This window comes from Diorhabda sublineata, chromosome 3 (genome assembly GCF_026230105.1).
Source record: "Diorhabda sublineata isolate icDioSubl1.1 chromosome 3, icDioSubl1.1, whole genome shotgun sequence".
Lineage (NCBI taxonomy): Eukaryota > Metazoa > Arthropoda > Insecta > Coleoptera > Chrysomelidae > Diorhabda > Diorhabda sublineata.
Genome location: NC_079476.1, coordinates 39,174,961 through 39,194,153, shown reverse-complemented (window position 1 = coordinate 39,194,153; position 19,193 = coordinate 39,174,961). Strand labels below are relative to the sequence as shown.

The following is a 19,193-nucleotide window of genomic DNA, read 5'->3' as shown; positions in this document are numbered from 1 at the left end:
GATATCTCTGTGGTAGAGCGTTGTCGAATATAGAAACACCCTGTAGAATATTTTGTAATAATATTTAAAATGATCGTACAAAAAAATTGATTATCGAGCAATTAAGTTTTGAAAAAAAAATGTAACAAAAACCATCTTTATAATTGCATTTAATACGCATTATTACAAATCCTTATTTTCTCTTGTATAATCTGAGTAAGATCTATTAACATCTCTACATAACCTTGTATATATACGACGATCCAAATTGATTATATACTTAAAAATCCTATGGGATTTTTAATCCTTAACTACATCCTTATCCTCAACTACAAGTGGAAATGCCCTAGTCCTACTACCCCAACATCTTTCTAATTAAAGTCTTTGCGCCAGTATTCCAGTGCGTACGCGCATTTAAAACGAACCACCACCACCACCACCACCTCACCTCCGGGAACCCGGGATCGATACAAGGTTAGTTGACAATCGTATACCGTACATAAAAAAACGACGTTTCCGCTTTGTTTAACAATAATGTCTATTGATTGTTAAATGCAACAATGATTAACGGTAAGTCTGCTTCCTAATCTTATTATGTAAGAGAAAGTTAACGCCTTTATAATATAGCTTGTAGTATTTTTGTTTTGAGATCATTATTACATCCGCTGACGTGAATCCGATAACTGATTGGTTTTCACTGACGTCATCGCGTTCCAGTAACACTATGTAGATATTTATATATACGAATATAAACCCACTTATCAATTTATTGATACAATTAACACGGGTTTTTATGTGATTATACGATTTATAGGTTATAATACAAATTTAATGAATGAATTATTTCTTTTTTTTTGTTTTTTATTAGATGTAGGTGGGGCTAGACGAAGTATTTGAACTTATTAACGTTTATAAAATGATTAATAATGTTTTTAAATGAAAAAATATATTTAGAAGTGTCAATTGATTGCTTTTGTAATTAATTTTGAGACGTTAAGGTTGATGTAACGAGAGGCAAAAATCAGTGGAGAGAAAAAAAAGTAACAAAGGATTCTGCCGTCACCAGCGGCGTCCCAATATAAATTTTATATTAAAATTCTTATTCTATTTTTGTATTCCACTTCCTCCTCTTCTTCTCACTACGTTCAATTCGCGTCTGTTGGCCTCGTTCCTTATTTTATCTAGCCTCTTTATTATTTTCCATAGTATTTTTACTTTGGACGTTTTTGTACGTTGTATTATATCTTTTATGTTGAAAAATACCCTGTACAGGGGTGGATATTGTCTAATTTACACCATTGGTCAAATCTATGTAGATTACTAGAGGTTTTCTAAAAAAAATTTGTTCGCTAATAGCTGAAATAGAAGGAAAAAGTAAATAAAACGTAAAATTAAAACTGAGGTAGGAAAATCAGAAGGATTTTTAGCACAAATCGAAGAATAACGACAACTTAGTAGAAAGTAAGTAGAAAAATCAATGGAGAAGGTGGAGAAGACAAACAAGAAATGATGGTTCGATGGAGAAGTGATAGAAGAAACTGGAGAAAATACTCAGAAATCCGAAAGAATACTCGGAATATTGAAGAACACGTATAACTAAAAAAATTTACTAAAAAATATGAGACAGGACAACGAATTACGAAGGAAGGCCGTTAACGAATCCAGAAGATAAAAGATGGACTTAACACTTTGAAGAAATCTTCTAACAGATAGAAAATTTGAAAAACCAGTGCAGGAAAGAATAATATTGCAACAGAAATCATTAAATACAGCGGGGAAGATTTACAGAAAAAAATATGCAGAATAACACGAAAAACTTTTTTTTGAATCGATCCACGTCACAAATATTAGTTCTGAAAACAATCTAATCTTATTTTGATCCAATTTGTGTCCTTCCGTCAGTTACATCTTGGCAATTTTATCCCACGTCCATCTTTTATTCGGTATTACCTCTTGACAGCCTACTTGCTGATGCTGGTTTGCCGAAGCCTTCAAGATAGTCCCCACTATCCCTAGTTAATTTCAAAGGAATCCAGCTCTAGCTGTCGGCCGTTCGTCGCCGAGCAATTGGAATTTGTTTTCACTAGAAACGTGATGATCAGATACAGAAAACATGAGCTGAAAATGTGGGGTTCCCATTTATCGTTGCGATACTGGGGAGCCCAGTGTTTACCGCTGATCTGTTAATTCCACTCCTTTTAGAAAGTCGAAAATGTGTAGCGTCGGATTTTGGAAGGGTCTAAGAGGGACTGAACCCGCGAGCAGGTGGGGACCTCGCGGGGCCCCGCTTAATTACTAATTTGAGCATTTTCTCTAAAAATTGTTCGGAAATATCACGTTATCTATTTCATCCGCTCTCAGGTGTAGTGCTTTGGATTTCCATAGTATTTCGAGAGAATGTAGATGGAGGTTTCGTCCTCTCTACTAAGTCTAGCATCTTCAGGTTTCTATTGAGACATCAGTGCCCCTTTGGAACTCTCTCTCTGGTTTATAGCTTAACAGCTTTAATTCATTTGTTGTCTAAGGTTATCCAATGATTTTTCGGAACGGTTTTTCTTTGGCGATGAATATTCTAAGTGATTTTTCTCCTGGTGCGCTTTCCAGTACTAGGTGGAGAGGCGGGATATTTAAAATGGGTCTTTGTAGTAATCAGAACAAGTTTTAGTTAAACCCCATATTAATTTTGTGTTTTTTGTTTCAGGTTCTAATTAGTGAGTGCCTGGTGACCCGGGCCTTTAAGACTATTTCGTGGGGTGTAATCACTCTCATGCTGAAATTTCGGCTGGTCTCAACGCATTTTCTGAAACAGCCATAGATTGCGATATGTGTCGAGATAGAGATATGAACCCCATGTGTTCCGAGTCATAACTCCATAAACATCGTTAAATTTATAAAAAAAAAAAAAAATAACTATTGCATATTCATCAATTTCGTTAATCATTTCTATACGTAGGAGGTATAAATTTTTCATAAGTAACCGGATTTATTTGCAGTGGCTCCCTAAGAAGAGGTGAGTTTGATTGTTTCCCAATAATTTCTGTTATCAACCTTGTAAACTTGAGGTAAAATTGGGGATCAAACTGTAGTTTAAACTATGGATTAGTCTCTAGTTTGAACCAAGAATAAACCAAAGTTGCTCTATTTTTGTAGGTTATAGTTGAATCCATTTTTTTTGTCAGTTATTACCCCCAAATTAAACTATCTGCTACTAATTAAGCTTGAGCCAACTAAAATTCTATTTACCTGCTGATACTACATTGAAATTGAGTAAAATTTGTAAACTTATTCATCCCCATCGTCGAATATATGTATATCTTCAGTTATTTTATCAAAAACAATTCTTTAATCAAGGTAATATCGTAAAACGTTGAACAGTTTGGAAAAGCTAGGTTAGAATCCAAAGTTTCATGCTATGGAACAAAATGGAATCTCAAAATATGATACAAGGAACGAGAATTTTATATAATGGAAACTCTCCACTCAAATAATATTATAAAACAATTTGAAAAAGTTAGGTTAGGTTCTAAAGTTTAAATTACCCCTATACCACAAGTGACGTTTAAACCTAACCTAACCTAATCGAAGTTTGTCGTTAAACGCCATCTATAAAACGTGGAAAAGTCTATTTGTGTGGTTTAAACTGGCGTTTAAGGTCACGTGATTGCGAATACACTAACAAAAAACATACAACGAAGCAAAGTTAAAACAAGATTGTAAAGACGGACTTGTACGGTGTGTTCGTAAGTTGAGTAAAAGTTTTTTCAAACATATGGACCTTGCTGTACGTCTGGAAAGATGGAAGGGCCTAGAAACTTGCAGAAACTAAAGTTTATATAGTCCGGAGGAAAACCGAATTCGAATGAATTCAGAAGAAGTCCATAAAACAGTAAAAACTTATCAGGAGGAATCGTAACGGAATTAATCAAATTCGGATCCAAAAACCTCCGACGAATACTACGAAGCCTGTTCCAATGAATAAATATAAGAGAAAATAGATAAGGAAAAGGCAGGATTCACACCAGAAAGATCTACAATAGATCACATCTACTCTTGACATAACACCAGCAACGGATTCGTAACAACTAGAACTTGATTTGTTTGACACCATCTACTCTGTTGAAAACATGGAATACACGCGAAAATATTGGAAAAAGAAGGGCGAGGGAAAAGGAATTCCAGTCAGAAATGAACACCTATACTCATTAAACTTTGCAGATTACAATTAGTCATAGTATCATAGTACAGAATGAGGAGGATCTGGGTTGTGTGGCGATGCGAGAAATAAACTTTCAGAAAACAGAATAGGGATAGAAAAGTAAATAACCTAGAAGTAAATGAAAACCTGTAGATACATTCAAATATCCAGGATTAAAAACAACGGAAAAATATACTGGAACGGATACGGGGATGCATTAGACAGCACAGACAAAGACAAATGTCAAAAAAATAAGTTTTTCGCAATTTTCAGCAAAACGCTGAGTTTTATCCTAAAAATACCTCAGTTGAAAATTGTAGATCATAAAATTATCTACAAAAAACGTATCAATACTTTTTTTCCTACGAGCCACCGTTTCTGAGATATAAGGGTTCAAAAAGTTATCGTATTTAATAACTTTTCTTACAACATTGAAATGAACCGAGACTTGTTGTGAGTATTTGTAAGAAATTTTTTTTGACTGGTTGGAACTGTCATAAGCTCATTAAATAACTCATCAATTGACGCAATGAGCCATTAAATACTACAGTAAATCTGTAAACTTTTACAACTTTTTAAATCCTTATATCTCAGAAACGGTAGCTCGTAGGAAAAAAAGTATGAATACGTTTTTTGTAGATAATTTTATGATCTACAATTTTCATCGGAGGTATTTTCATGATAAAACTTACCGTTTTGCTAATAATCGCGAAAAACTCATTTTTTTGACCTTTGACCTTGAACGGAAATGATGGGGAACATTTAAATTTTATTTTCAATTGTATTTTGATTAATTTTATTGATTTTCATCTTGATGGGAATTTATGTAGCTTCACTCTTATTTTTTTGTTTTAATTTGACCGGACTATAATTATTCGCACCTAAATTACGAATAGACGAGACTTGACAGAATAACTAATAATGAGATACGTAGACTAAGATTGAATATATCGACTAAAGAATTACCGACTGGCGTTCCAAAGATACAAGAAAATTTACAAAACAAAATTTTAATTACATCTTGACACTCAATTTTTCCCATTACCATATAACGACTCACTTCGACGATCATTATCAACAGAATAATTGTCCAAAATGACATTTTAGTGAGAATGTGTGCGCAAATATATTTCCCAACTTATATTCATAAGTGCCGGCATTTTCAGACGAACCCTGTACATTTTATCGACTTGACATTGAAATAAATGCCGGTGCACGAATCGATCTTTTATTAATTCCGAAATAAAATAATTAGTTAATAGAGTCACGTCGGTTCAAATTTGTTTATAATTGTGGTCCAAATAACAGTAATAAAGTGAATTCGTGTTAATAAAGTACACAGGATATTTTTAAAGGTACAATTCGATACGAGTATTTTTTATGTTAAGCGAGGTTATGGTTATGTAATATATAATACTCCAATATGGACAGTTCTCGTTCGAAACATTTTATCTATACTGCGCATGCTTGAGAATGCGCAGGACCGGCTTTCACTTACTGAATCTGTCCATTTAAGAGTATTACGTATACGATAATCTCAAGATTACTTAGTAGGCACTAACTTAGGCAATGTTCTTGTGACGTTCGTCGATTATACAGGGCGAGGTTACTAGAATAACAGAAGGTTTGTGACAATAACAAGATGCGCGGTAGACAAGTGACGTCACCGGTTCTTCACAACTGTGAGAACGGCAACAGCGCTAGCATCTGTCAAAATTGTAAAAGTAACAATAGTTGCTTGCATTAATTAATTAAAAATGGTTTCTCTTCAATAAAACGCAAATGAATGGATGCAAAAATAGTTTTAAAAACACGAAATTGAATAAAAAAAATGTATCCTACCATCGTTATCCGAAGGAAAATACTTTATTAAAGAAGTGGATATATATCTGTGAGTTGCGTTCATTTAATAGAGCAATAAAAGCGTACAAAAAATTTATTGCTAATCTATTTAGTTTCAATAAATTCTTCAGTTAGAAATATATTCGTTTGTATAGCCAGATCAGCAAGAGATAACAAACATCCTCATAACTCGAACATAATGTTAGTGAGGTTATGTTTGACATAAAAATGTAAACATAATGACGTAGCTGGTGCTCTAGCAGCTGATCGTTTGTTTACAAAAACATGCGCATGTCACAAACCTTGATACAGGGTATAGTCGTTGAGTTAGGAATTTTTTTCCTAAATTTGCACAAACTTTTTTGATATTCGCGTACAGTTTGAGTGTATTTCTCAGCTGTTTGTTTACGATACGAAAGTCTCGTCTGGCAATATTGATTAGGTTGCTTTAAATTTTGTGTTTTCAATGAAATTACGACTAAAAAATCATTGAAAATGTATGTAGTAGTAACTAGTACCAAAAGATCTTAATCATGAACTGTTTAACAAAATTTTTACACAGTTTTCGGAACATTGAGGGCGCTTGTTAAAGTGTTTTCTTCGTAGAAGTTTGCAGTCTGTGTTATCAATCATGTATAAGAAGAAATTATCTTGAGGTTGGTCAAACATGTCCCAGTTAACTTCCTTTAAGGGTTTTTTTGTCAACTTCGCAGGATGTGGCTGGTAGGATCGTGGAAACCAATACCTTTTGATTATAATCCTCGGCATTTGTTCTGTATTACGTGACTGATTGATGAATTGACAAAACGCCTTTTCTATCCCAAAAAACAGTGCCCATTAGTTTTCAAGATGTCCAGATTTGCTTAGACTCGCCCAAATTTCATTCGCCGGGTCAAAAAATGAAGCCCTCAGTCCACTTGTTGTCCAGTAAGAATTTTGAGTACGCAACTTGAACAAAGCTTTCGAAATTTCAGTTTTTCAATAACATGTTCGTGATTTAGTGATTTGTGCTAGAAGATATCCGGAAATTTCAAAGCAAAAGCACTAAAATTATAAACTTAGATACGGTTTTGCTTGAGCTCCTCTTCAGTTGCGTGAACAATTTCATCAGTAACCAGTTCTTCATCGTAAACCTCGCAGATTTGGCGATAAATTCAACTCCTTCTTATTTGCGTTTAGAAAACGCAACTACTACAAAGAACATGTCGGTAGCAGCGATTTGAAATGGCGTATAATTCACTGCCGCTGATATAAATAGAACGGAACTTACAATGTGGATATACCTCGTATAAATTATCGTAAAAATAGGTATTATCTGGTCTATTAGATGCTTCAATTTGATCTTTTTTAGAGAGAAGTTATTAAATTGCGAGATTTTTGCGCTAATAACTCAAATTTTCACAATCTTTCCGAGAATTTACTTTCCAGGTCTCAAAATATCTATCATTATATATTTTTCTTATATTTTTTAAAGAATTCTTTGCAATAAAGTTATTTTAAATCTCATAAATATTAATAGACTTATCATTTTATTAACCTCTATCTTGTAGTTGTTAGGCTGAACTTGAATTTATATTTATACTTTTTTTAACGTATAGTAAATCTAGAGTCAATGATAAACCATAAAAAAAACAAGGTTGTTCGACGTAATTTCAAAAATTATCAAGATCAATATACAAACGTTCTCTCTTATTCAATGAATTATTAGTTTACGTATAAAAATTCAAATTTCTTTAATTTCTTATTTTCCAGACCTTTTGATTTGTAAATCTCCTTGATTTTAGGTCTCTTCCATTTCAAAATTAGTTTCTTTAATAATTTTTTGAAAGAAAGATAAAATTTGACGTTTGGACTTTTCTCTAAGTCACAATCACGTCACGCATTTTCGTGTTGAAAGATCCGTGGATTTTCTGCCGCCAAAACTGGTCGTTTAAGACTAATAGCACCTCAAAATGGCTAACTAGTACTCTGTATTTACCGTTTGACTAATTGGAGTGAATTCACGGTGACCCACACCACAATAAACGACTCCGGTTCATTTTAAAAACCCTATTCTCTAGATTCTAAAAAGTTTTGCAAATGGTATCAAATCTGGATAATACGGCGGATGATCGACTAATTCGAATTCTATCTAACCTCGTTCATTATCCTAATGCAATAAATATTTCCTGCATCATCGATTTTACCAAGGCATTTGATAGGGTCCGTCTCTCCGACATCATATATCGAAAGAAACGCCAGACACCGTCGTAAGAGCAGTCCGCAGTCTCAATACCAACACCAGGAAGGATCAGGCAGGGCGACAGCCTCAGCCCATTTCTGTTCAATCTTTTAATGGACAGAATTATAGGGGAAGTTTCATCACTAAATATGGGGTACCGAATGGGACAGAATAAAAGCGTGGTATGCAGCTATTTTCAGGACGACCCACAGAGATAACTACACAGGCCAGAAAATGATTACAACAATAATTTAAAGACCTGGGTATGGACCTGTCGAGTTATAACGACCCAGTGAAAGACCTAAGAAGCCAGATCAACGAAGCCATATCGGGCTGCATGAGAAAGAATAGCAAGGTTAGGATCTATAAGACTTGTATCAGAGTATCAAAGAATGCTTCGGGTAGATGAAATAAAAACGCTCAGGACTGTAGTGGGAAAAACAAGAGCAGATCGAATCAGGGAACAATGTGAGGTGCAAGACATCGTAAGATGGGGTAGACAAAGAAAAAAAAGAACAGACTGCCACTTGAAGGGAAACCAATAGGGAAAAGAGAACCACTCGAGAGATGGATGGACAGCTGACAGTCCCACCTTCCAGGAACTGATACAGAGGAACTTGCACATTGACTTTAAATATACTATAACAGTAAACGATTAAATTTTTTTATCGTTGATGACCGTTTCAATATAAATGTTGTGACATTGTTAATACGGTAGTACAAGGAAGGTTACCGGAAAATTCCGGTAAATATCAATACGATCGATTTGTTGTTAGTATCGATATTTCTTAGTACGAATTCGGTACGCGTAGTTTTTTTTCCTATAAATAAGCGCACATTTTATTTCAGAACGAATAGGTTAGAATGAAAGGTCCGACTAGAAAGGAAGACGTAGTTACGAAACTACACGACGCGAAAATAGGTAAACAGAAGAGAATTATAAATAACGCTTTTATAAATAAAAATTCATCGTTACCGACGACATACGACGAAGCAAAAGCGACTTGTAAGGCAAGAAAGAGAAAAGAAAGACAAGAAAGTATAAGTTCTCTATGCCAGGAGCGTAAGGTGATCAGGTCCAATTCCGAAGAAAGACCTGCTCAGAAGAAACACGTAGAAAACAATAATAATATTAGAAGAGTATCGAGTAGTGAAGATTTCCAATGTCATAGATCCAATTCTGCAGATAGAATTTATAATGCTTCTTCCAAAAAGGCGTCCGACAAATCTTTAACTTACGAAGATTACGAACACGAAAAAAGAAGGTAAGATTCATAATATTTATCATTAAAGTCTGTTTACAAAGAGTTAATCGTCGAATTAATTTGCGTGGATAAAAGACGTGGTTTTATTTTAGAATAGTCTCGATATAGACCAACAGAGAAAACCCGCAGAAATCCTGCAACATCGATAATTTAATTAACACTATCCCCTTTAAAGTTTTCCGACGAGTAAGGCCCCCATAACTGCTCAATAACTCAATTTATTTGCGTTTAAACATATACTAATGTGGAAAGTTGAAAATAATATGAAAAATTTTACATAGAGACGTTTTTGTAAACTGCAATTGATTTAGTGTAAATCATATTGGTGCAAACCAAGACTTGTTTACTGTACTCTTTCGTATTGCGAACTCTACTCGACTAAATATAGTACGAAGTACGTTTTAGTGAGTGACACTTAGTAGTCAATTAATTGCACTGAGACAATACGTGATTTAGTTCTGTTATGTGATCGTCATACATTTCATTTCCATTTATATGAATAAACGAGGTTCACTTTCGCTCCAATAACGACTGTTTTGTCTATCAATTTCGTCCACTATATTACTCGCTCCGACCAAAGATTATATACTCGATAGATCTGCCACTCTGTATAAAAATTTGAAGACAAAGTTCGATCCTAGCGACATCTCTCAAATTCGTTTAGTACCAAGAAATAAGATTTCTACAATCAAAGGTTCATATCCATGCTAATTTCGCGGGAAATTTGAAAATATGCAAAATACTTTCATTTTGTTAACATTTCAAATTTCAATTATTGTTGTTTACAAGAAAATATAAATACCTGAAATTAAAATGCTGTTTACATGAAGTATTTTATAAAATATTTTGGTTTTATGTACAATTTATGTGACAATCAGGTCTGAACATCTAAATTTCACAATTAAATGGTTCGTATAAGATATAGGTAGATGGAATATTGAAACGCAGGATGATTATTATAATTTTTATTTTCTTTTTGACATTTTATAACTATATCCTCAAACAAAAAATTTTTCTTCACACTTTAGCAGGCTTAGGACTGTCCAGTGAGATGTAGGCGTGTTTAAAAAGTGTTTCTGGTTGTACATGGTACATACAATGGTATATAAAAAACTGATTTCATAACCATGGTTAATTAATGATTACCATTGTCTTTTTTGCAGCTTTCCCTATATTTAATATATGCCATATTCATCACAACATCGTAGTCTTTATATTGTTGATCTTTGCCCTTCAAAATATTTATAAACATATTTACAGAATCCTTATGATCTGAACAAAATATTGAGGAAATGTCTGTCAAAACCTCCAAACAAAATATTTGTTTCTTTATACCTAACGAATTGGTTAACTGAGACAATCTTTTGAAAATTTTATCAGAAAAATCACAGAATTTTGCTGAAAGCAATTTATATTCCCTAGAATATATTAATGAATTTGTCTTAATTAATTCGTTTGACAATATTATATATTTACACAAGTGGCATTTGAGACTTTTAAATCATTTCTTCGCTACTGAACCTGCCACATCAGGAACGACAAGCTCTAATCCTATATATTTTGAGTTTCTATGGTTTATAAATTGGGACATCACTTTTAACTAGGATTCATAAGAGGTTTATTGTCACAGTAAATATAAGTACTTACCAGGTAAATGTAGAGTTGGTAGTGAAAGTTATTTTAAACTGTCATTGAAGTTTTGTACAAATTGGTTCAAAATGAATATCACACATTCTATGTGATGATAATACTGTATCTGCAAGCATTAACTTGGGTTTATTCATTCTTTGCAACCAAATTCTGCAAACGTCTTCATTCGTAAGAATGGAATGTCTATAAAAAAGTAAAATAAGGATAAAATCATTCAACAAAATGATTTCCTAAATACAAATTAATGAGGTTAGGAAGAAAAAAGTTATACTCGTATAGATATCAACTTGATTTCTATTTAAATATTTTTATGTTGATAAATAGTAAATATTATTTACTCACCTTATCAGTTGCTTATTCGTGGATCCTGGTACACAGTAGGTCTTTACTCGTTTACTCATATTGAGTAAGTAAATTCACAACAAATATTAACTTTTAAATGCACAAAAATGCAAATCGCTAATAAACAAACAATATCAAACACCTTGTGTTGTTCATTCAATAATCTTGGTTATTTCTCGATGCATGATTGCAACTTAACTTCAGAATCCAGATTGACAAACATTCAAAAATAAAACACCAAAAAATAAGTTCGAAGTCCATACGCTCGTGCAACTTTGCAAGGAATTCGTTTCATTTCGTTTCACTTCGAGTCCTTTACTCGTGCGCAAAAACTGAAAGCTGACGAATACGAGGATCAATTTCTATCTATCTACAATTCCTCGATGTATTGCGCATGTCATAACCTAATAGTAAACGCTAGCATGAACTCGCTATGTTGGTATTTCGGAGTCTGATAATGAATTAGTTCTATGTTTCGCTGACACTGAATTTCACGCGCCAAAGTAATAATTAATTGACATATTTGACATGTGTTCGTTTCGGAAACCACTTAATGTACGAGGTTTATCCGTAAAATAAAATTTCCAACGAGCAGGGAACGCTAGTGATGTTGTTAAAACAAGAGTTTTTGTAACTTGTTAATCTGGTTTATCCCGATCAAAATACGGTGTAAATGCCATCAATCCTGAATATCTGGAAGAAATGTCGTTGCAATTTTATCTATCTACTAGCTCAATGTATTTACATCATTCGTCGTGTAGTTGGTAGTTAGCACGCTGGCCTTGACACATGACAGTTGCGCTGAAGTGATTGCTTACTCTTATATATAAATTTTTAGTATTTTGTTTTTTTTTGTAGATCTAATGAAAGATTTGCCAGACCTTTGACTTTAAAGGGAAAAAAGCACCCCACGAAACGACTAAAAGTGAAATGCTTTCCAAGAACAAAGTACAAACCTGAAATATTACCCGACACGAAAGATCATAATAAAAAATCGAATTATCCACAACAAGAACAAGATAATTCCTCGGGTTTCCTCCAATTGCACATAGACGAAAGAGAAAGATCTCCTAGTCCAACTCAAGAATTAGTTTCGCCGGTAGTCGATTGGTCGACTTTACACGAACAAGTCGATTGTTCGGAACCTTTGTTATCGCAAACGTCTCGAGACAGAACCGAAACGACGGAAATAATGCCCGTGGTTGCTTCAAATCGATTATTGTCTTCCCCGAGGAACTCGATTATCGCTACGCACAGGATCTACTTAGACCCCGACGTTCCTAAAGTCACCAGTAACATAGAAAACAAACCGCAGAATCCTTTAGACGAAAGATTATACAAAATCGCCAAACAGATTAACGGCATCAAGAAGAAAATAAAGAAATACGAGAATGAGTTCGAAACGAAACACGGTTATAGGCCGTCGCACGCGGAAAAAATGACAGACAAGAATATTAAGAAGTTGTATACGGATTTGAGTTCGTTAAAACGAGACCAAAGACAATTGGCGGACATTTCGAATGGTAGTACTTTGTTACCCGCAGAAGACAGAACGAAACAACTCAGTGTGGTTAATTTGCAAGCAACCATCAATGAAATGGAGAAGGTAAGTGTTGTGTTCTATAAAATGGCGGATTTGGTATATATTAATCATCTTATTATGTCTATGTGAAACTTGCAAGTACTTTCTACAAACTAAATCCAATATTTAAAGCATCTGAAGATGTAACCTTAAATCCTCGACAGGAGATTCTCCCTCAGGAATATAAAAACTAGTACACAGATGGGGTGAACAATTAGTATCAACCGTTTCGTTGCTATTGACGCCAGATACAAGGTGTGCCAGAAAAACTTAAGAGTGTCGAGTTGGGGGGTTAGATGAACTTGTCGGGTGTCAATATTTCGCCACTCTGGACTTGATGCGCGGGTTTTACTAAATCGAAATGTGCGAAAGCGTAAAAAACAGCCTTTAATACGGAAAACGGTCGTTAAGTCTTCTTGCGGATGCCTCAAAAATGTACCCGCATGTACCTGGGGTTCCATCACCATCTATTCAACTATTTCTTACCCCGTGAATTGGAACTCCCGCGAGAGGGGTTATCTCAACCCTATTGACGACACAGGACAAGATAAGCCAAGCATAGTTTTTAAAAACGAACTTCAAAATTCGGTGTTTCGTTTTGTATACAGTATTTTTGACATACCCTCGTAAAAACAAGTCTAATAGCATCAGATCAGGAGATCGTGCTGGCCGTTATATCGATCCTCGCCTCCCTATTCACCGATTTGGATAATTTGGATCAGATACTGCGAGATATTCATTTGGTGGTCCATCTTGTTGAAACCACGACTTCTGAGTTTACTAAAATGACCTGAGCACGATTTTTGATAAACGACAGTAAAAATTTAACTACGTCAATCAAAAATATTTGCAATTTGTACAACAGAGTAATTTAAAATGACGTAGATTCGTATCGTTTTCGTATGTACATGATAACATACGGTAGGAAGTCACGAATACGACTCGATAACAAAATTACAAACATCAGTCTACAATAGTTAAAAAGTGAAAGTGATATTTAAGCGGAGAAAAAATTCTAAAATCAAAATAATTAACTGGTAGTTTTTATATCTCGATATATAACAAGTGTTAGAAATACAAAAACGATAGTGGAAACATACGAGGACCGCATACAAATAAATTAGGAGAAGCGAAGATGTTTAAAGGAAACGTTGATGAATAAAAATATATCGATAGAGATGATTCAAAGAAAAAGTTGAAGTAATATTAAAAGCTATTTTGAAAGAAGTGAAAAGATTTATTCCACGTGGATATCTTTTTTGGTTCCCACTCCATTTTATATCTTTTTCCTCGAGTATACTACCAGTAACTTTATCCCATGTCGCTCCAAGTCTTCTTTGTTTATTTCTACTTAGTTTCGAGTCCCATACTCTTTTCACTGGTCTCGAATATTCCATTCCTTCCAATCTAAACTGTGTTTGCTCAATGAATTCCTCGAGTATGACATCTCTTCCTCATCTAACATACTTCATCCCTGCAGCTTGCAATGCATTTTTTATCTATTAGTGACAGTCCATGCTTCACGATCGTAACTCAATGTTGCTCCAAGTCTTCTTTGTTTATTTCCACTTAGTTTCGAGTCCCATACTCTTTTCACTGGTCTCGAATATCTCATTCCTTCCAATCTAAACTGTGTTTGCTCAATGAATTCCTCGAGTATGACATCTCTTCCTCATCTAACATACTTCATCCCTGCAGCTTGCAATGCATTTTTTATCTATTAGTGACAGTCCATGCTTCACGATCGTAACTCAATGTTGCTCCAAGTCTTCTTTGTTTATTTCCACTTAGTTTCGAGTCCCATACTCTTTTCACTGGTCTCGAATATCTCATTCCTTCCAATCTAAACTGTGTTTGCTCAATGAATTCCTCGAGTATGACATCTCTTCCTCATCTAACATACTTCATCCCTGCAGCTTGCAATGCATTTTTTATCTATTAGTGACAGTCCATGCTTCACGATCGTAACTCAATGTTGCTCCAAGTCTTCTTTGTTTATTTCCACTTAGTTTCGAGTCCCATACTCTTTTCACTGGTCTCGAATATCTCATTCCTTCCAATCTAAACTGTGTTTGCTCAATGAATTCCTCGAGTATGACATCTCTTCCTCATCTAACATACTTCATCCCTGCAGCTTGCAATGCATTTTTTATCTATTAGTGACAGTCCATGCTTCACGATCGTAACTCAATGTTGCTCCAAGTCTTCTTTGTTTATTTCCACTTAGTTTCGAGTCCCATACTCTTTTCACTGGTCTCGAATATCTCATTCCTTCCAATCTAAACTGTGTTTGCTCAATGAATTCCTCGAGTATGACATCTCTTCCTCATCTAACATACTTCATCCCTGCAGCTTGCAATGCATTTTTTATCTATTAGTGACAGTCCATGCTTCACGATCGTAACTCAATGTTGCTCCAAGTCTTCTTTGTTTATTTCTACTTAGTTTCGAGTCTCATACTCTTTTCACTGGTCTCCAATATTCCATTCCTTCCAATCTAAACTGTGTTTGCTCAATGAATTCCTCGAGTATGACATCTCTTCCTCATCTAACATACTTCATCCCTGCAGCTTGCAATGCATTTTTTATCTATTAGTGACAGTCCATGCTTCACGGTCGTAACTCAATGTTGATCTATAAATTTTGTTTGAAAGATTTAGTTTAACCTTTCTTGAACCTTCTTTTTTATAGATTGAGCAGCTTTATACTGAAATATCAATTTGAGGCTTTTTCAATTCTCTTGGTAATCTACAACTGCTCTAATTCTACATTAATTGGTTGTTGTTTGAGTGCTATAGTGTGTTCTACATTGATTCTCAAAACAAACTGCTTCGGTGTACTCTTCCAGATCTCAAAGTTTTTTTGTAGATCTTGGAGGTTTACATCTAGAAGGACCGTACTTTGGTACTTTGGTACTTGGTACTTTGTCAAAAGCTTTCTTCATACCGATAAATGCAAATAATGCATCTGCGGCGGCGGACAGCTTTATCTAGTTCTTTGATGTATATAATACACGAGCCTGTACATTTTTGTCTTTGGGAAATAAGTATCAACCAAAGAATTTTCTATTTTTGGTCTCAATTTTTTGTATTTTGGTATTTTTGTTGTATTACAAGCTATGTTGCATAATTTTGTAAATAAGTCAACATAGTTTTTAACATTTCAGCTGTAACTTCTTCCGTTATCCTTTTTCCGTTTTTATGGTTGTCGTCTTCATCGCTTATGTTATTAATTTCTTTATTTTTTCAATGATATCCTGTTCTCATCAGTAGTTAAGTGAAATACGACTTGTTTTCGTTTATTTTCCTTTATTTAAGTTCCACCATCTTCATCCTTAATGTATATTTCGTCGTGTTTAATTGTTTTCTAAAACAATTTCTAGTTTCCTTTCCTGTCATTTTTCAATTCATTACCGAAATCTGTATTTCGTTACCATAATAAAATGTTTCCAATTAATATTTAATTTTCAGAAATTAACATCGAAACGAGAAGCTGCAAATCGGAGCTGTAATCTGGAAGAAATGTCTTCGGAACAGTTGGTGGAAGAAAAAGTTGCCGTCCAAAAGGCTTTACTATTTCTAGAATCGATTCATGGACGACCAAATACAAAAGCTGACCGTGATGTAGTTCGACCTTTCTACGATAGATATCGCACGTTAAAGAGAATGATATCAAAGTTAACATCGGTAAGTGTGTCATAATTACAAATAAAAATTATAGTTTAGGCATAAAATATTCAACCATAAATTTTTGTTGTGTGAACCATTACTGACAAGTAACAAATGACAAGTGACAAGTAACAAGTGACAAGTAACAAGTAACAAGTAACAAGTAACAAGTGACAAGTAACAAGTGACAAGTAACAAGTGACGAGTAACAAGTGACAAGTAACAAGTAACAAGTAACAAGTGATAAGTAACAAGTGACAATCAACAATCGACGAAAATCAGTTTTTCGCAAATATATTTTTCGTTTCCTCGCCACCTACGAGGTGAAATGAAAGGCGCGTTTTTCTATATGGATTCCCTCGTAGACTTAATACATAATATTCAATTCAAGTTTTCTTATTTAAGTAAACACAACCTCACGCAACCACCACAACCCCAACCCTGCAGAGGAGCTATTCCTATATCAGGATCCGCTCCAACAAACCATCTTCCTATAAAAATTTTCCTTGTCCTATCAAATTCTATCCAACGAATCTTTTTCTCAGCCAGTTTTGTACTTGTTAGTATTGTCGATTATTATCTATTGAAGGCAATTGATGTTGACTGTCACTTCATGTGGTTTGATATTTTCTGATGTCTATTGAGGTCGAATCACATAAATTCTTGAATAGTCAGATGAATTGGCGTCTACTTTTGTCAGATATTGTCGAAAAACATCTATTGAAGCTTATTCAGGTAAATTGGCGTCTACTTTTGTCAGATATGGTCGAAAAACATCTATTGAAGCTCATTCAGGTGAATTGGCGTCTACTTTTGTCAGATATTGTCGAATCACATAAATTCTTAAATATTCAGATGAATTGGCGTCTACTTTTGTCAGATATTGTCGAATCACATAAATTCTTAAATATTCAGATGAATTGGCGTCTACTTTTGTCAGATATTGTCGAATCACATAAATTCTTAAATATTCAGATGAATTGGCGTCTACTTTTGTCAGATATTGTCGAATCACATAAATTCTTAAATATTCAGATGAATTGGCGTCTACTTTTGTCAGATATTGTCGAATAACATCTATTGAAGCTTATTCAGGTGAATTGGCGTCTACTTTTGTCAGATATTGTCGAATCACATAAATTCTTAAATATTCAGATGAATTGGCGTCTACTTTTGTCAGATATCGTCGAATAACATCTATTGAAGCTCATTCGGGTGAATTGGCGTCTACTTTTGTCAGATATTGTCGAATAACATCTATTGAAGCTTATTCAGGTGAATTGGCGTCTACTTTTGTCAGATATTGTCGAATCACATAAATTCTTAAATATTCAGATGAATTGGCGTCTACTTTTGTCAGATATCGTCGAATAACATCTATTGAAACTTATCGAACCTTCGAACTTAAGAAAATCTTTACATTAAGGAATGATTTCCATGTCATGGAAACTAGCACGGGAGCTGACATAAAAAGAACTCGTCCAAACCAGTTTGGTAATTTTTTGTAAAAACCATATGTAATTCTATAATTTTTGTTACAGAACAACATTGGCAGTAACGAGTTAGCGACAATCCACGAAAACGAAACTATGAACTTCGTCACTCCAACATCTTCGTCTCAATCGAACGACACCGAATCGGAAAAAACCGTTTTACCTTCGACGAGCACCGACAGCGATACCGATAGCTCGGCGAAAGATAATATTCACTCTATGTCCAAAGAAGAACTGATCGAACAACTTCGGATAACGACGGAGGAAAGGAAACAATTGAAGAGGAAGATAAAGGAATTTGAATTGAATGTGCAACTGACGACTGGAAAGATGATCCAAAAGGAAGATAAAGCTCCTATGGAGAATTTTTATGTATCATACAAGAAGATTAAAGCGAAGTCGAGACTTTTGGAGGCTCTTGTTGGAAAAATGAGCTAAATATTACTAGAAACTCTTTCATATTTTTTATTCTGCTTTATGTATTTTGATTTAATTTTATATGTATGTACCTATGTGGCGTATACAAATAAAATATACATTTTAATGAGTTTTATTTATTGTATCCAGTTATTTTCACAGGCATTCTTTCATGTGCCTTGTCCGGTATTCCTGACGTTGAAGATTACCAAGCGAAAAAATTCACCAGCCCTTCTTATACCTCGAATATTTCTGTTGCTTTCTCCCTCGCTAGCGCCCTCCTATCTTACCCTTGAGTATGAGCTGCAGTCGTCGCACAAAATATACCCACCAAAGTTAACTTTGTTATTACTGTCCATTGTCAATATATCATTTCTCCTCATCAAATTCCTTGTGCTTGATACCTCCAAAATTCATATTTTAGGCGACGTCATTTGAAAGTTGTTCGTTCTGTATTCATTTACACACCGAAAGTTGCGTTTTGAGTGTTCCATGTACTGAAAGTGACTGCAAAACACTCTCGGAACGCTCTGGAGTGA

General features: G+C 34.5%; 1 protein-coding gene and 1 long non-coding RNA gene across 3 annotated transcripts; one reads left to right on the top strand and one right to left on the bottom strand.

Moving 5' to 3' along the window:
* Positions 1-439: 439 nt before the first annotated feature.
* LOC130441836 (protein FAM13A) lies at positions 440-18,790 on the top strand. Of its 2 annotated transcripts, XM_056775645.1 has the most exons (6): positions 440-549; positions 2,681-2,989; positions 9,087-9,502; positions 12,353-13,100; positions 16,547-16,762; positions 18,286-18,790. In XM_056775645.1, the coding sequence occupies exons 3-6, from the start codon at positions 9,102-9,104 to the stop codon at positions 18,673-18,675; spliced, it is 1,755 nt and encodes a 584-aa protein (XP_056631623.1). In that variant the 5' UTR covers positions 440-549; positions 2,681-2,989; positions 9,087-9,101; the 3' UTR covers positions 18,676-18,790. The 2 variants fall into 2 exon arrangements, with proteins under 2 accessions (XP_056631623.1, XP_056631624.1); XM_056775646.1 differs by lacking the exons at positions 440-549; positions 2,681-2,989 and adding an exon at positions 5,370-5,529 and having other exon boundaries at positions 18,286-18,785.
* LOC130441837 (uncharacterized) lies at positions 10,453-11,772 on the bottom strand. The gene is made up of 3 exons (XR_008909640.1): positions 11,495-11,772; positions 11,150-11,335; positions 10,453-10,733 (listed from the first exon to the last, which is right to left on the bottom strand). It is a non-coding gene; the product is annotated as an uncharacterized LOC130441837 (long non-coding RNA).
* Positions 18,791-19,193: the final 403 nt, after the last annotated feature.